The sequence below is a fragment of the Aythya marila genome, assembly GCF_965140915.1.
Source record: "Aythya marila genome assembly, chromosome: 4".
NCBI lineage: Eukaryota > Metazoa > Chordata > Aves > Anseriformes > Anatidae > Aythya > Aythya marila.
This window is the reverse complement of record NC_139045.1, coordinates 28,826,990-28,845,941: the sequence shown is the minus strand read 5'-3', so window position 1 is coordinate 28,845,941 and position 18,952 is coordinate 28,826,990. Positions and strand designations below refer to the sequence as shown.

The 18,952-nt window shown below is 33.9% G+C and overlaps 1 protein-coding gene across 1 annotated transcript in view; it reads right to left on the bottom strand.

Annotated features, from left to right (window-relative positions):
• FSTL5 (follistatin like 5) overlaps positions 1–18,952 on the bottom strand; it is a gene marked incomplete at its 3' end in the record, with an annotated part of 350,355 nt that overhangs the window by 23,239 nt on the left and 308,164 nt on the right. Inside the window, exons 11-13 of the mRNA XM_082758605.1 lie at positions 16,236–16,262; positions 12,541–12,659; positions 4,358–4,507 (exon numbers count right to left, since the gene is read on the bottom strand). Coding sequence (XP_082614731.1) covers positions 4,358–4,507; positions 12,541–12,659; positions 16,236–16,262 — 296 coding nt within the window. The remainder of the gene's footprint in view (positions 1–4,357; positions 4,508–12,540; positions 12,660–16,235; positions 16,263–18,952) is intronic.

Genomic DNA, 18,952 nt, shown 5'->3' with positions numbered 1-18,952 from the left:
ACTGGAAAATGGCTAAAAAGGGAAATTATTCTCAAACTACATAGTGAATCAACACATGTTCCTGCACAGTCCTGCATAAAACCAACACAATGTTACTGCAGACAACTCTGCTAAAGTGTATACTGTTGAAGTTGGTAAGCCTGTTAACATATAAATGTTTCCCAGATATGATTTCTACTTTTTGTAGATGTGATCAGAACCAAGGTGTTTTCCCTACCACCTTGAGTTTTGCCTCCAGAGACTAAAAACGTTATAGGCTACACTTTCCTTTTTTAGGAGAAAGACTGAATAATCAAAAGGGAGGACAGACTATTTGATTAACAGACGTTCTGTACGAGGTAACAGTTGTGGGGATTACTTTTCTATATTCATCATTAAAGCAGAAAAAATAAGTGGAAAATGTTTTTAAGTCTCACTACTACTGAACAATAAAGCACAGCTTGTTTATCAGTTTGTCAGGGAGTGTACCAGCTGGCTAATTAAGTGAACCTAATTTAAAGTAATGATGTAGATCCTCAAGATAACGCGCTAATGGCTGGCTGAGATTGCTGATGATACTTAACCGTACTCCTGAGGTGCTGGAAGTCACAACTTCATGTAAAAAAAAAATCTTTTTTTTCTTTTAGAAAATGGAAAACTAAGTCAGGTTGCTGCTCACTAGATGATTTAAAAACAGAAAAGTCCCCCTTGGAAAAGGTCATTCAAGTTTCATAACATTTCCTACTGCAAATAGAAGACAATTAGTCTAAAATAATACTTTGGTGGCTGTTGTATAGTTATTTTGTTCAGACGTATCAAAATTCAAGTTGGATTCCTCAAATTAAAGGGCTGGCTCGTGCATGTTCTGCTCAATGAGCACCAGGTGTATTCTGGATTTGGGCCATGGCACTGCCTGGAGGAGAAGGAATTACCTGTGGAGTCATGCAAGGATAATGCAACTCCCAAGAAAGGACGAGACAGCAAAGAGAAGCTCAGAGTCTTGGAGATGTGCTTTCACAGCTGTTTCTAGCTATTCCAGGCTCAAATGCCACCAGCACAGTGTACTAAATGACAGTCGACTGAAAGACAACTTGAAGTCGTCCTACTTAACTTTATGTTGCTAAGCAGTTCCAAACAATTACAGGTGACAGCACTTGTTTTCAAGAACTTAAAAATGAAAGTAAATATTTTTCTTAACTTTAAAAGCTATGATTTAGATGTACCTGACTAAATCAGAAAACCTATGAATACCTCCTTAAAGATACACCACCCACGTCCCTAGATTGGAAACATATATTGAAATTTAAAATGGCTATTCTAGTATCTTTTTAGAAAAAAAAATCATCGTACAACCTAGTTATTTACATTATCTAGATGTATACATGTACACTTCTATATACATTTTCTTCATTAACTTTTATAGCATAAATTAATGAATATAACGTGCATGATAGTACTTCAAACAAAAGACCATAATAAAGAAAACCACGTCAATATGTTTCCTAAAAAAAGGCTGTTCAAAGGTGACCTGGCTATTATTACAGTAATGAAAAAGCGATGCTATTCCATTTTTCAAGACTTTTTTTTTTTTTTTAAGGTGAATTGTATGTTGTTGTTGTTGTTTGGCCCTTGATTAGCATGAAGGCTTGTGTAGTATTTGGTTTAACTTAATATGCCTTTTGAGGAGCACTGAAATAAGGCACAAAGCCTAGACCATTACAGATACTTGAATATTTAATCTAACTCCATACAAGAACTGGAGAATCCCTCTATTCTAATCTTTGTTGTGGAGGGGTATACTTTTAGTTGGTGGCTAATTTATTGAATTTTACTCTATAGTTAACATGTAAGGTTAAGTATCTCTAGGCATACCATTATAATACAATAAAACAATTAATAAAACAATTACAAATCTCTTTTAAAGCAAATCTGAAATCTGATCAAACTATTCCATAAATACTAAGTTCAAAACAGCTTCCAACTTTTTTTGTTTTTTAACATATCTCAGTAAGCTCTAAAGGCATAATATTGTCTCTCTTGTCATTGAAGTCTAAATGTTAATAAATGCAATTGAATTGAAATATCATTCATCAGTTTGACAAATTAAGATGACAAATTAATGCCAGTTGGAGACCAGGGAAATCATTGCTAGAAATTCCAGTTCTTCAAATAAGAGGATTGCAGTGAGAATTTTTTTTCAATGTCTCTTCCTGAAGAAGTACATCATATTGGTTGTAAAAAGTCTTATTCTCAGAAAACCAATTCTGATATGCAAAGGGTAAACTTAACTATATAATAACAATAATAATAATAACGATAAAATAAAAAGAAGAAAGGGAACAAAAATATTAATAACTTTTTATGTTTAACTTTTTTTTTTTTAAAGCATTTTATCCATCCCCATCCTCATTTGGAATGGCTAAGGTTTTCAGTGCAGCTATGTCTACTGAGTCAATTGATATACAAGGTAGTAAATATAGATGTTTAAAGAATATAAAGTGATATGGATTAAAATGTTTTTGTCAAGGTAATTTTATTTAAAAATTACAGTTTTACTATTTATTCTTCTAAAATTCTATACTAATATACATTATATATGTATTCTAATATATATATAATCTCTATATTAAAGATTTTCATTCATTTATTGGCCAGAGAAGGCAAAAAAGCTGAAGAAAATCTCTATTTAAGTATTTTTTATTTAAAATAAATTAGAGTTCTAATACAAATCCATGTTATATTTAACTAAAAAAACACACTGGTGATAGATGTGATGATACTATAAGTAACTCTGTAGATGTTATGTATAGTTTGTAATCATTTGTATGATTAAAATTTGAAGCAGAACATTCAATGTGGTATCAAAACCTCTATATCAGAAAACCTCTCATACAGGTTTTCTTTCTTCAAAGAATCAGAGCAGAATTGTTAACAATTTAACTAGCTTCAGAGCTTTTGCCCAGGAAATAATTTTATTTCAGAAAAAGCATAGCCCTGCTTTTAAAGCAAATTTCAAGAAGATTTTGTATGATCTGTAATGTACTCAAATAAAAACCAAACCAACCAAACAAAGCCGAAACAAAACAACAAAAAAAACCACAAGCCCCAAAAGAATGTTGACACTCCTGTGTTGAAAGCCTTTCTTTACCACTGAAAGCCAAATAAAACTTATCTTTCTGTTCAAGTGACACCTGCCTGAAAAACTAAAGACTATACTATGAAATATAATCTAATATAAAGAAAAAAAAAGTGTAGTACGGTAGGAACACTAGGCAGAAACCAAATAAGAAAAATAATTACATTTTGCCTTTTTGATATGCCTTGTAAACATAAATATTTTAAGACTTTAAATAATAATCAGAAAGTAATTTAAAATATGCTGGATTTATAGCTATGATTTGCTAAATGCATTCTCATATGCCTTTGACAATTCAACAGAATAAAACCTGGCCTTGTGTCCCCCATTTAACCTCACAGTACATTGACACCACTTATAATGCATTGATGCCAGTGGAAATGGGAGAAAGGAAAAAAAAAAAAAATAGGAGAGAGACAGTAAGAGAAAAGCCACAAGTAGATTGGTTATAGTATTTTATTTCTATAATGGCAAACAAACTTCAATTTTTACTCCATCCCAATGAAGCTACTGACCATGTGAATGATATTGTGACTCTCAGGCTCTCTTGAAGCAATTGTACTGCTCCAAACTCTAGTATGTATCTTAGCATTGCCTTTACTACAAGGTCTTTTACAAACCATATGAGTTAATTAATCTCTGTACCATAGCATCATTTTCTCTCTTTTAGCCAATGAATTATTTTGATTAAGCAGAGTATCTCCGATCTATTGGAGTATCTCCAGAGTATCTCAGAGGCTGAGAAACAGACAGTACTACCTACATGGCAGACAGGAATAGAGAAGTTCCAGATCACAGCCTCCGATCTCGGCTAAGCATGGTCTTGTGTCTTCCACAATTACAGAAATTTCTCTATCTGAAAGTTTACTGAGTAACAGCCCTCCACATTCTGTAGCCAACCTAACCCCCTGACCTTTCCTGTCAAAACAGTTAAATTCCATTATGATAAAATACTATTCTATACCTTCAATTTAAAGTGAAAAGTACTTCAATTCAGAAATTTTCCAAAGAACTACATTTCCCCAACTACTTAATATTTGTAAGAGGTATTTTTTCATATTGATTCTGTCCCTGCCAACTGACTATTCACAGGAACAATAATTAAACAAACTGTTGTTAAATGTAAATGAGCTTTTTTCCAGATACTGTTTACTCTCAAACTAATGGCATCTTTTTTTTTCCAAAATATAATGAAAAAAACTTAGACATCAAATTAGACATCAACTCAAAAATTAGAAATACCTGTACAACTTTCTGAGACTGTACATCAACAATAAGTACTCTGTTGAGTGTGGGCTGAGTCACGTAAATGAACTTGTCTTTTACATTAACAGCAGTTGCCCATACACACCGCTGAACAGGATTTCCATCAGCTTTGGGACAAACTTCATCCTAGATTTCAAAAGAAACTGAGAAAGTGTAAGAATCAGAACAGCTAATGCAATAGATAAAGGCAAATTAGAAAAATATCAATATTTTTTCTTCCCCCTTTTTAACTGTAAAATACAAATCTCAGAAAATTTAGTGAAGGAAAAAGGACAAGTTGACATCAGGACATATATTGAGGCTAGCCAAAATGCATGTTGTAAACAGTGCTACTCACAAGCACTCTAAGTGTAAAACATACTTCAATACATTCAGGCAGCATTAGCATTTCTGTCCTCAAAGGAACGATGTGTGTTTTCTACACATGTCCTGAGAAAGAATCCCATTTGAAACAATAATACATGTAGAAATAAAGTAAGCAAGAAACCTTTTTAAAAATAACAAACAAATAATGCACACAAATTAGATGCACAATATCTCATTGCTGTACTGAGCTTGCAACTCCCCCTTCTGCATCATCACAGTAAAACTGCAAAGAAATGCTGTTATAGACAGGGCTTACATCTGAGGACACAGCAGTAAGGCAGGTACAAGATGCAGAAATATAAAATTGGAAAGATGACTGTGTAGCTGGAGGCCAAGAGAAGAGGAGGAGATGTGGCGCATGTTGCCACGGGACAAAGCAACAATAATTAGAGGCATTTGCTTTTCTGGTCATATGGAGTACTGATCCACTGCATCAGAAGTTTGCTCGTGCTGTAAGACATTCCAGAGACCTATCACGCTAGTCTTAAACGCCATATAAATCAATTGCTTCAAATTATCATTCCTTACCCCTCTGTCCTTCCATCCCTACAAAAGGATTAAATTAAAACAAAAACAAAATTCCTGTTGACTTCAGTGAAATCATACTCCATATTCCATAATTACTAACTCTCCTAGTTTATGTTCACTATTTATATTTTGCAAATGTATTACTGTTCATCATATATATAGGTATTTATATCTCTGTTTCTATTTATTCTAAGTAAAGTTTTGTTTTTATCAAAATTAAAAAAAAATATTTGGACAAATACAATACCGTATGTAGAAATTCTCTTAATGAAATAGTATGATTTATTCCTATAACAGATATCAACTTTACGTAAAAACAAAAAGCTGAAAAATATTCTGCATGGAGAGGTACAACATGTGTCAAGGGTTTATTTTGTTGTTTTCCTGACCTATTCCTCTTTTCCCTCTTTATTTTTCTTCTTCTCATTGCAAGTGACAATTTCAACAAAATAAAATTATTATTTTTTTTAGCATTTATTCCTCCTAATTTAAAATGCTCTGTGTCACGCATCATAACTGGTCACTGTGAAAATAATTATGTCAGCAGGTGATGACTTCAGTGTAGAATGAACAGAAAGAATTGAAGAGATCTTTAAAAATAATTCTGTTTTTAAGCCTTAGACTCCTTTTAAATGAAGGGGAAAAATAATGTGACAGAACAATACATCATAGAATCACAGACCATCCTGAGTTGGAAGGGACCCACAAGGATCATAGAATTGTTTGGGTTGGAAGGGACCTTAAAGATCATCTCATTCCAACCCCATTGCCTAGGGCGGTGACACTTTCCACTGGATCATGCTGCTCAAAGACCCATTCAACCTGGCTTTAAACACTTCTGGGGATGAGGCATATACAACTTCTCTGGATCATGGAGTCCAGCTCCTGGTTCCACACAGAACCACAAAAAAAAACAGACTATGTGTCTGAGAGTATTTTCCAAACACTTCTTGAACTTCAACAGGCTTGCTGCTGTGACCATTTCCCTGGGGAGCCTGTCCCAGTCCCCAGCCACCCTCTTAGTGAAGAACATTTTCCTCACACACAGCATGACCTTCCCCTGTCCTGGCTCCACACCATTCCCTCAGGTCCTGTCACTGTCCCCAAAGAGCAGAGCTCAGTGCCTGCCCCTCTGCTACCCTCGTGAGGGAGCTGCAGGCCACCATGAGGCCTCGCCTCAGCCTGCTCTGCTCTGGGCTGAACAAACCAATGGACTTCAGCTGCTCTTCAGACATTCTCCCTCCCATCTAGAAACTGGTCTTCTCAGCCCTCCTTTGGATGCTCTCAGACAGCTTCACGTCCTTCTTATACTGTGGTGCTCAAAACTGCATAGAGTGCTCGAGGTGAAGCTGCACCAGTGCAGAGAAGAGAGGGACAATCACTTCTCTCGACTGGCTAGCAATGCTGTGCTTGATGCATCCCAGGGTACGGCTGGCCCTTTTGGCTGCCAGGGCACACTGCTGACTCATATTCAATGTGCCATCAACCAAAACCCCAGATCCCTTTCTATGGGGCTCCTCTCCATCTCATCCCCAAGTCTGCACATGTATATCCACAATTGTCCCTTTCCAGATGCAGAATCCATCAGAGCCTGGTATAACCACACTTACTATAACCCTTTGAGCTTGACCCATCTGCCAAGTGTTCACCCATTGTACTATATATTTGTCTAGCTGTATGGTGGACATTTTGTCCAGAAAGATACTGTGAGAAATGTTATTGAAAGCTTTGCTAAAATCCAAAACGATTACATCAGCTGGCTTCCTTTGGTCAACTAGGTGGACATTTCCCTTGTGAAAAGGGACTTTTCCCTATGGTGGCTGTGACCAATGACTGCATATCCAGTACTAATCAATGTTTTCAAGAAGTAGATGATGCATTTCAATGCCAACTTTTCTGTTTCATCAACATTCTTTGCCTGCTGTGACTCTGTACATTTGAGAAAATACACTCAATCTTTATATGTCAAATAAGAAATAAATCAATTTTGAGCTCTAACGGAAGGCGTTTCTTTACAGAAGATCAATAGCCCCTGTTTGTTCCTATGTGGTTCTAAAACCTCAACAAAGCGAAGGTCTTTCAGAAATCACATTGATAAGGAAAAGTTACTAAACTCAGGTTCCATGGGATGGCACATAATCAGGACCTTCAGCAGAACTTAGACATATAAAGAGTAAGATATATCTTGCACTGCTAAAAAAGCCATGCACTCTCTAGAGAGGTTTAAAATCTGTTTTTAAAGAACAATAAGCATAGTGACAAAGAAAACTTTTTTTCTTAAACTTGGCTAAAAGCTTTTCATTATATAAAGTGAAGTGTCAACATAAACAAGTGTGTTTCTAATATTACGTGCAATCATCAGATCTACTGTCATTCGCCCTCTGTGCAACTGTCACTTCAACTGGAAGATTGTTCACTGATCTCAAATTGTGCTTTATATTTATTCTAAATACGCCTTGTCTTAGTTCCATGCTTTATCTAAACAGATAACTACTTTTAGATTGTTCCTTTTGTGTCCTCACAAACATTCCTGTTGTGTCCTCAGCAAACAATTACTTCAAATAATGTATCCTTAAATGTTTATATCTTTAAATGTTTATCCTGTGTCCTCTCCAGTCATCTCTCTTAGAAACTCACCTTAGTTTTCTTCATTTTTTGATGCTGTTGTTCTACAAAGGCACATTCAACATACCATGTAAAAATAGCACCAACTCCCACTGAAGGAATTCAGGTTCCTCGCACATGGCATCATATAGATTAGTGTAAATGATTAATCATACCTCCCACTGTGGAGGTATACCAGGACAGAGCTATTTTCCTGAATCTGAGTTTAAAACACTGATTGAAATGTATTTCCAAATATTCTCTCAATGTAAAAGATTACATACCTAAATAACATATATGTATATATGTATGTAGATGTATGCATACACATATTTTATTTAAATTAGAAACTACAGGGCATGATTCTTAACACATAGATAATTCATAAAACTCAATCCTTCTTTTCCACTTCAGTACAGCAAGAAGAAAGCACCATACTGTCTTAGATCAAAAGTAAAAAATAGAGAAAGATAAATTTACACATACAAATTCAATTTACTCATTTTAGAATATTGCTTTTATTATAAATTCCTATAACACAACGGCAACTCTCACTCTGCTCCAAAATTAAAAAAAAAAAAAAAAAAAAAAGTGTTTCTCTGAAGCAACAGTAAAAAATATGCACCCAAATTCTCATATCCAAAATAGACTTTTTCCTCAGCAGCAGTGGGTTTATGCAGTTGTTTCCCTTCTTATTCACGTTAATCTAGAAGCTCCAGAAATAACTTCAATCAATGGTACCAAAATCTTACTTTTGAAAAGTTAGCAGTTATCTGATTAGACAGTTCAGATTTCTTTGACGTTAGAAGCAATAATTCTAAGTCTCTATATTAATTTTCCCAGAGGTTGGGTAATTGGTTAAAATAATTTCTCCTTGAAATATAAGAATAAAACCACCATTTTCTTCTTCTAATTAAAATATGAGCAATTTACTTTTTCCTAATTCATTCTCTAAAAAAGCTAACATCTGATAGAACATTAACTTATTTCATTGCTTTTTTCCCAGACTTTTAATCAAAAAGTGTCTCACCCTACATCATGTCAGCAAACGGAGGAAAATAAATCCTCACAGATTTTTTTTTAAACTAGACTGGGGCAAAATTCTCAGGAGAAAACACATGTTTACAGATTTCTGTGTGCAAACTCCTTGTTTATAAATCTAGACTTAATGCAAGAGTCCTATGTGTTTTAACAAGAATTTGAGTAAATCTCTTTAAGCAGTATAATGAAAACTCCACCTATGCTTTAATTAGCTAATAGTAAGATAACATTTACAGGAGTGTATCTGTCCAGGTTTGAATTTATACATCACCTATTCCATCTTACAACAGAAAGTTGTAAATGATGAACATACTTGTTATTCAACAGTGAAAATCACTGTGGACCTTTTTCATTTTTTTTCCTCAACAATTATGCATTTACTACACTTCCTGTGTCACAAGAGTGTAAATATGTAAACAAAAGAAATTTCTGTGGACTAATTACTGTGTCTCAAGTTTACATCCAGTGGAAACTTTGCTCTGGCACATAGTAACATTTTGAATATTATTATGAAATTAAGCATTCTGTTCCAACCTTTAGCACATATTCAACTTCAAATATTAGAAGTCTCAGTTTATTCAAACACATATCTATTTTATTCTGAAATATGGCCACGATGTGTTAGTTCTTGTAATAAAAAGGGAATCAGAATTATGTTGAACCCTGAATGATTTTTATATCAATCTCAACATTTTTAAATTGCCTTCCCCCACCCTTCCCCAATTATTTTAACTGGAGGGTAAAATAAATACACTGTTGCATAAGAATTAGAATTCAAGGGCTTTGGATAATATTAATTTGCAGAATATAAATAGAGGTTCCATATTAGTATGGAATATGCCCCAAACACTTCAGAATGAGAATACATTTAACTGCTGAGAAGCTGTACTTGGAGCATGGATAAGGATCTATTTGACAACAGTTTAAACAGAATTGTCAATATTAGCCCAATAAAAGTCACCTTTCATTTGGTACTTACTTAGAATATTCCAGTAATTTAAATGATTCTGAGAAGGAGTGGAGGAAGCTCTTTATAACTTCCTGTGAACCAAGATGATCCAGTAAAGCGCTAAATCTTTTCCTTCACTTTAAACACAATAAAAGTCTAATTGATTCCCATGTTAGGCACACACTAAAGTGCTTCACTGTATTGACACTCAGTTGCATAAGAGGCAATTAAATATTTAGATAAGAGTTCTCAAGTATATCGTTATTGAGAAATTGTATTTACCTTAGGAAAATTAGCATAGCTAAATAAGCATGTGTAAATACCGCACCACTCATTCAAAACACAATGCAATGCCATGTAGAAACACCAGAGTTCATTCTTTTACAAAAGCTCAGATAAAGGTAATTCTATTTTGCTGACAAGTAAACAGGAAAGCCAGAAAGGAACATTGCAGTATCATGTGTATTTCACTTCTAGTACCTAAACTGCACTGCAAAATTTAGAAATGTTTCTACACTTTAACAAATATTTGACGGTGATACAGGTCTACTGGAGTTTTACTAATCGTTTGAGCAGCTAATTGAGAAAAATGTAAAGAAATTGAAGAGTTTAAAGCAAGCACGAAATGATTTCCTATAGGTATACATCTATATTAAGAGCTAAGTGACACAGATTCTCTTAGCAATAGCCACCATAGATTTGAAAGGCTATATAAAGCAACTTAAAAATATGCAATATAGCAACATCTCTGATTAGCAGTTATATGACAGTTGAAGAGAATTAATAGCAAACAATTTACAACACCAGCTCTTACCATTAAACAGTCACATACTGAGCTAGGTAAAAATTTGACCATGGGATAGAACTGAGCCATTTTGTTATCATTATTTAGAGAAAATGATTTTTCCAAAGAGGAAGATAAGACATTCTGCAAAGGAGGCAACAGTTATCTAAAGCTCCATGAGTTTTTTGGTTTGGTTTTCAGTTATGTACTATTATATGTATTACTGTTAGTATTAACAGTATATGCAAGAAATTCTTTTAAGTTCACATTTCATCTTTTTCTCTTTTTCTTGCAAGAACAAAGATTTATTAACTTCTATTATAAGTGAAGGAAGAAGTTTTTGGTGTTCAGAAGAATATGTAGAAATATTGTTGAATTTAATGGGCAAAATGACATGCATGCATGAGTACAAAGCTTAATTTCTGGCTATATATTTTATGACAAACCAGAGATACCCGAAGAAGCACAAGTCTACACCTACTTAAAAATGAAAGCTGTCAAGTAGTCTGCTTTCCTGGTTTCTTTTTTAGGGATGGTTGGGGGGGGGTTAATTATTATGCTAATTTATGTTTGAAGGCAACAAGAAGGAATTAAGTCTGACTTATCCATCCTGATTATTACCACATTTCAATAAAAATACATTTAAAATCTAGCCTGCACTTTAGACCGATAAAATTTTAACAGACTTCTTAAATAATCAGGTTTTGAATTAAACAGCCATAAAAAAGCTCTTTGGCTTATTTTTGGCTGTGTCAACCTAATTTCACTTAAGCTGCACAAATCAAGGTATGATTAGCTGTTCAAAGCATAATTATTCACACTAAAATAAATCTTGCTGTTGAGTACAGCAGCCTTTGACATCAATAATGTAAATTGAAGAGGCAAATTCCAATGAGACAGTTCTGCTGTTACTTTGTGCTGTTCTGCTGTGCTTTAGGTATTAGGGAAAAAACAAACTGTACAGCTCATGGGTTATTACACATGGGTTCTCATTTCAAGGTCACTCATTCAAATCCAAATAATGAAAAAAAAAACAACTATTATTTTTAAAAGCTAATAGATCATATAAAACAAGTCAATGTAGTGACTAGTACCAAGTGTTCCTGTGAGAACATGCATCATGTCAGCTAGCGGTTTGATTAACAGTAAAGGAAAAACAATGACAATAAAAGAACAAATGGAAGTGGAGAATGCACTACTGTTTTTTGTAGCGATATACATAAAAGCTACTTCATAAATGCACAGGATTTGGTGAAAGCAACTATAAATCCATTGACAATAATGTTACTGAAACTATTCATACGAACTGTAAATTGGAGTCAAAGCATTGATCATCTCTACTAACTTAGTGGAGCTCTAAGGTTGTTTATCAGGATAAGGATTTGCCTCATGACAACTGACAGTTTAATACAGACAAACAAAATACATGATAGAATGATATAAACAAACATCCAGTGGAGAAAAAGAAACTATTAAAATAATTAATTCAGATATTATATTTAATACAGTGTTAATCCTTGAGTAATAGAGATGCAAAAAAAAAAAAAATTGAGTAATAGAGATTAAAAAAAAAAAAAAAGGCAAAAATAAAGAGAAGATACAGAGCTGTTAAAAGAAAGGAATGGGAGAAAAGAGAAGGAGAGAAAGAAAAAAGGGAAAGACAAGGGTAAGAAAAGCAACGGAGATAAATTAAATCTCAAACTAAGACTGAAAGCTTGAATTTGATCAAAGACAAGACAACAAATTTTGAGTACACTATCATAAGTTATACATTAACTGAGAAGGCATATCTGAATTTATCAAGCAGATAACGCTAAAATAGCATTTCTTAATTAAAACTATAATTGAGAAAATACTACATGTAAAAACAAAACAAAACAAACTTGCCTGAAAACCGAGGAGTTTTTCACTAGGCTTAATATGTCTCTGAAATTCACATTCCACTGGTTGTATTACTTTGATTCCATCTTCATAAAAAACATAAAACATGTTCCCAATTCCCAGACCTTAGGGAAAAAACAAACACACACACACATTGAAAAATACAAAATTAAATAATCACAAGAAAGAAAATCCTCATATTGAAGTAAAACCCTCATCATATTACTCGTATAAGATCAGTTTGTTAATGTGTATTATGCTAATACAACCAATCCTATGGGATCTTCTGTTGTAAAACTAAAACAAAGCTCTTATTCAGAATTTCACAGTTTTCTCCACTGGTAAGACGTTGTCTTTATGAATATAGATCTAGAAATATAATCTATAGTTTGACAGCTGCAGTAATGAAAGTCTTCTCATGAAATAATTTACATTGAAATAAAATGAATATATATTCTTCATGTATTCTTATTTTTCTTTTCCTAAGGGATGGAAGAGTTAAAATAATTTCTGTATCACACTGAAAGAGAAGTTCAAAGCCTTTGTTATAAATCCTTGCTCTATCTGACAGTTCTTTTAGTCCAAAAAGGAAATACTTTCTCTTGAATTTTATTGGAAAGCCAGAGCTAGAGAGAAATTCAGTCCAAATTTGAAATGACACAAGTATTCATAGAACTATTCAATCCTATGGCACTGTTGCTGAATGAGAGGCATGATGTAATGTTTTGTGGAGAAGGTGGGAACCAGATCATGCTTATGAATAAGAACATCCTTCCAAGTTTACCATGCACTACTTAAGACAATTGTTGATTTGCTATGATGAATGACTTTGCAGAATTTTATGAAGAGGAAAATCACCTTACTTATAAAATTATTATAATAAACCCTAACAACTAAACTGTGGGCTACAATGATAAAAAAGTAGATGTCCCCTGTGTACCTAAGCTTCCACTTGACATAAAAACATTTGGCATATGATCACAGAAATAAAACTCAGGAAAAATAAATTTGAGCCTGAAACTCTGCTTATTCTAAATTCCAAAGGAAAACCTATGCTAATAGAAAAGGGAAACATCTTAATGTCAAATAAAATAATGTGAACGTTAGGGGGGAAAAAAGTGTGGGTTTGTGCACATATGTACCTATGTACGTAGGTGTTTATATGTATGTAAATACATACAAATTCACAGTCTAAATAAGGTCATTTAGAAGACTGTAAGATGCACAGGGCTGCAAGGCCATGCCCAAAAACAGCAAGCTCAATTATCTTTGAGAAATCTTCTAGAATCATTCCCACTTCTGGTCAAGTTGTCCTAAAAAGAAGGAAAGAACAGTCTCCATGCAGGGCTTTCCTAACTTTCTATCACATATATCTATTAATAGCATATCAAGGGCATAAGGAATATTTTACAATATGTTCAGACTAGCTAATGGGATACCTGTGTATGCCTTTGCAGGTAAAGCACATACCCTATATAAGATAAGATGCCAAGTTCTTTCTTTAGAAAGTGCCTGACATTGTGTCCTGTAAGAACTGCTGGAACTTGTAGACAAGTCTGAAGTTAAGCTGCCCCTTCTAGTGAACATCACAGATAGCTGAGCAACTGACTTACTGTATCTTAGTGAAAAATAAATATGTATATCTGGTTGGGACGAAACAAGGTCTTCCCTTCTCCCTGGACCCACCGCCCTAAAGTGTATTATAGTTATTATCAGAATAAGTAATACCAGAATGTGAGGAAGTAAATCAGCCAATAGTCTGAAGTGATACAGTCATTTAATAAATTGACTCCTAAAATGTCCCCCTTAGTTGACAATATTCCAAAGCAGGCTTGCTAATTTACAGATAATATTTGTGCACAGCAGCACAACCCAAAGTTTTATGGCTGTATTCCTGGTGTCCAGATAGTAACGTTCACTAAAATGTTCTTCAAAGTCAGTGAAAGAGACTCAGTAAGAAATGCCCTTTCTCCTGAGTCAGAGCAGCCAGTTCACATAAGGAACTTTACCTGTGGATCCAGTGACATAATCCCCATGCTTATGACCCCAAATCTCTTCCTTTGAGCATTCATCTACAAATATCTATATAAATATCTAATCACTTAGGCAAGCCTGTTATTTACAAATACAGGAGCTGTTCCTCTCAGGACATCTCATGTAATTTTGCAAGCCCTCTCTCCTCTCCCTGCCTCCCCCAACATAACATAGTACTGGCAGTTTCTCTGCCAGAAGCAACAACAACAATTTTAAATATATTTGCTGCATTTAGACAAATGTGATTCTATGTTTAAAACCGGCTAACACCTTTTTGGAAAAAAGAAATGATGGTTTGGGTTTGCTCCCGAATGTACAGAGATATATTTATGCTTGTGTATGCATTATGTCATTGTATTACATTCTAAGGTACGTTCAAAATCTTTTCTTACACACTCTTTTCCAGTTTTGTTCAAGATAAAACACAAGGGAACACTTTGATGGACACTTTCCCAATAAGCAGAGAGCCTACCATACATTTGAAAACTTTGAGCTAAGCATCTGTTTGTTTATCAGTTTAACTTTTAACAGTGAAATTGTATGAAACTCTGAACACATCATTTACACTCTGCAAGGCCAACAGAGCAATCAAGTGATTGCTTATACCAGCTGAGAAACTGATAAAATATGAATATATATATAAATGTACATGTAAAACCAACAGCCTAGTTCATATTTGTAAACATACTGATAAATGCTAAAGTCTAGTATGTAATTAGGCAAATGAAAACAAATTTTTGAATTCTTAAATTAATTTAAAATATTCATTTAAGAAACACATAGAAATATAATTTGCAGCATGAATTCACAGCAAAACCTGAGCCGTGTATAGTATTATCAATACTTCAAAGAAAATACTTGAAACATTTCCTATTCCTGAAATACATAAATTCCTAAATTAAAACTTTAACTTAAGATCCAGATACTTAGAGCAAAGAGATGAGAGCTCACAACAACACTTAATTTCACTTAAATTATGTGATATTTTAATATTTCTCCATGGTGACACTTTTTCTGCAGTATGATTTACGAAAATATTATCTTGTATGTATATGAAAATTAATACCTATTTTCACTAGTAAAATATACTTTCCATGTTTTCTATGCTATTAACATCTGATACTGTCTGTATTTATATTTATTCTTCAGTCTATCACAAAACTAATCACAAACCTCTATTCCCTACCCCAACATTCACAAACCCCTCCTGAGTATGTAAAGAAGAAAACGTTTTGTCTTGCTAAGAAGCAGGAAACTCAGTTTTAACTAAACTGACAGAGATTATAATTTTCACAAGTAAGAATGATTCAGACAAGATCAACAGCATATAAGCTGATTGGTGGGAAGCTTTATCATGTCAGCAAACAAAGGCCTGCATTTTACGTCTGAGTTTCTTGTTCTATTCCTTTGAGTAACTGTCTAAAATTTTTGATCAGTTTATTTTCTCCTCCTTCTCCAAATGGAAAAACAGTTCATAAAGGCACCCACATTGAAAGGATTATTTTCCACTACGTTTTTTCTTTAAACCAAATCCCTCAAATATTTCAAGGGAGGAAGATAATTACTGTAACTGTAGACTATGAGAAAATAATGAAACAACCTAGGAACAAAAGATGAGCATTTCATTATAATATAGAAAAATATGAAGAAAACATTTATATTAGTACCTTGCTCTCGCCACAATATATTTGCAACTGCAGCATGTAAGAGAGAAAGAATAGAAAAAAATAAATTAACAAGAAAAAAACAGCACAAACAATAGAACAATTTTGAAATAATTAAGACGATTTAACCTCTGATTCATTAAAATATATGTACAGGTAATTCAATGGAAATAGTGAATTAACAATAAGATTAAACAAAGTTTTCCATGTCATGTGATAAAGTTGTGATTTACCAACATAGCTATTGGGGTTAGAGTAAACCCCACCACAACCAAACTACCCCACCCACCCAAGTTATCTCCATTAGCCTTTAATCAATAGCACATTTCATAAACATATATTATATGTGTTATTATGTATATCAATATGTATATTAATTAGAGGTGATATAATTTTCATCATTTCCTTTAAGTACAACAGAACTTTGAAGAGATTTATTTCAAAACATAGTTATGAGAGGAACATGAAAAAGAAAAACGCATACAAGATAACTGTTCTGTATTGCTGTAATACAGCTATGCCACTGAAGATGACATGATAATGTTTGACATTATCCTTGGAAGACCACAATGGAAACTATAAGATGGTGTGGAAACTATGAGTGTTTCTTTTTTTTTCTTTGGTTGTTGTTGTTTGTTTGTTTCTGTGAAAAATTAAGATGTATTTGACCACCTTGTATATAACATTTGGATTTTAGACCTTTGAGATCAATGAAAACTAATTATGCCAATTTACTACTCATACTCTTTCTGCCTGGAAAGAATAAAAAGGATTAAAGCATAACTGTGCAAATTTAAAATATTTAGAGTTCAGCACATCGTAAATTGTTTGAAATGCCACCACTGACAAAAAGTGTTCTGTAATATAGTAATCTTAAAAGACAGAGAAAAATTTAAAGGAAAAAATAGAACGCAGAACATGGTAAATAATGGTAAATAATAAATGTTATTTATTATCTAAATAAAAATAATGGTCACATGGTAAATAATGAAATTGTGGTATTTGTTGAAACAGTGTTGCAAAAGCTAAAAACATTAATGAACATTGAAAGAAAAACTTTTGAAGAAGTAATGGAAGAGACATTATTAAAAACAATGTTGGGTGCTCAAGCTTGAGAGTACAAGCAGGAAGAACCATTATTCCTGAAAAGACCCAAACACTATGATTTTGCCAAGCATCTGCTGGGCACTGCTGCAGAGAGGACTGTAGCCTAGATGGGCTTTTTGCCTTGTGCAAGCATTTGTGCAGCATTTCTCTTGTTCTTGTGCTCTGCCAGAAGAGAGAGATCATCAAATATATAGAGAGGCCCTTGGAGAAAGCATCAGTCTACTTTCTGACAAGCTCATGATTCAGAGCTTTGGGTAACAGCCATTAGGCTTTTCTTCTTTTTTTTTTTTTTTTTTTTTCTCTCTTCTACTACTTTTTTAATCGTCTGCTGATTTTATTTCATTAATTCTCTCAACAGAGCTACCTCGCTATATTACCTTAGACACAGTGTCACTCAATTATCCCTTAATATAATGAGGGTGGTGATTGCTTTTTAACTTCAGTGCTTTGAAGTGTACAAATGAGAGATCCCTATATAAGTAAAAAGCATCAATGAAGTGATAGAGTGATGGAATAAAAATTTTTACTTTCCCACCACAGAACAGAAGAACATCTTATTCAGATATGCTCAGTCTGTGTTCTATTTATTATCTTGAAAACAGCTTAGTCCTCACCTAATAGTGCTATGGGCATACTATTTTCAAATGTCATCCTTGCCTTTAATATTTGAACCACTACGATCCAATAAATTGCCAAAATCCAAGATTAATGCAGTGTGCCATCTTGTCACTTACCCAGGCTGAGTAGTACACCTTTATATCAGGAGGCAGAATTTCGGTTGAATTGCTAAAATCAAAAAGTAATCAACGTATTTTAAATGTATTTCTCAATCACCTGCTTTTATATTTCCTCTTCTCATTCCAGGCTGTTACTTTCAGAAGAGAACAGCTTTGAATGAAGTCTTGACTACACTGCTAAGTATGCATCCTCTAGATATCCAACTGTGTTGAAACTTCATGGTGACTGAATTGCTAACAAACTAGTATGGATCTCAAATTTATACCCTGTGCTAACAGCACAAAACATTAGTATCCTTCCCACCAACTACATATGGCACTTTCTTTGTGACACCATGCATGCATATGCTTTTATTATATATAAAAGCTGACAGCTTCAAAGAGGGAATACTAAGGTGCTAACATTCATTCTCCTTTGCCCAAGTGTTAAATCTGACAGTTTGACATAAGGGAAGAGGAAAGAAACACAGAGGAAAGAGTTGAGAAAGGAATGAGAAAGCTCTACTTGCAAGTTTTACCATTGCTGTATGAACTGAGCACATATTATTCCCTTGATTTAACCCAAGTGTTTATAGAATTAGGGAATCATCACACAATAGTTGAGATTGTAAGGGACACAGAGAGTCCCTCTTATCCAGTGTCAACTACAGCAGATTGATGAAGAAAACATGCAGTTAGGTTTTTAGTATCTCCAAGGATGGCGACACCACAACCTCTCTGGGGTTGTGGAGTCAGTGTGCCAGTATTTCATCACCCTTAATAAATAAACATTTTTTTCTTATGTTTAAATGGAATTCTCTGTCTTTCAGTTTGTGCACAGTGCCTCTTGTCCTTCCAATAGATACCACAGAGAGGAGACTGGTTCCCCAGTAAAGA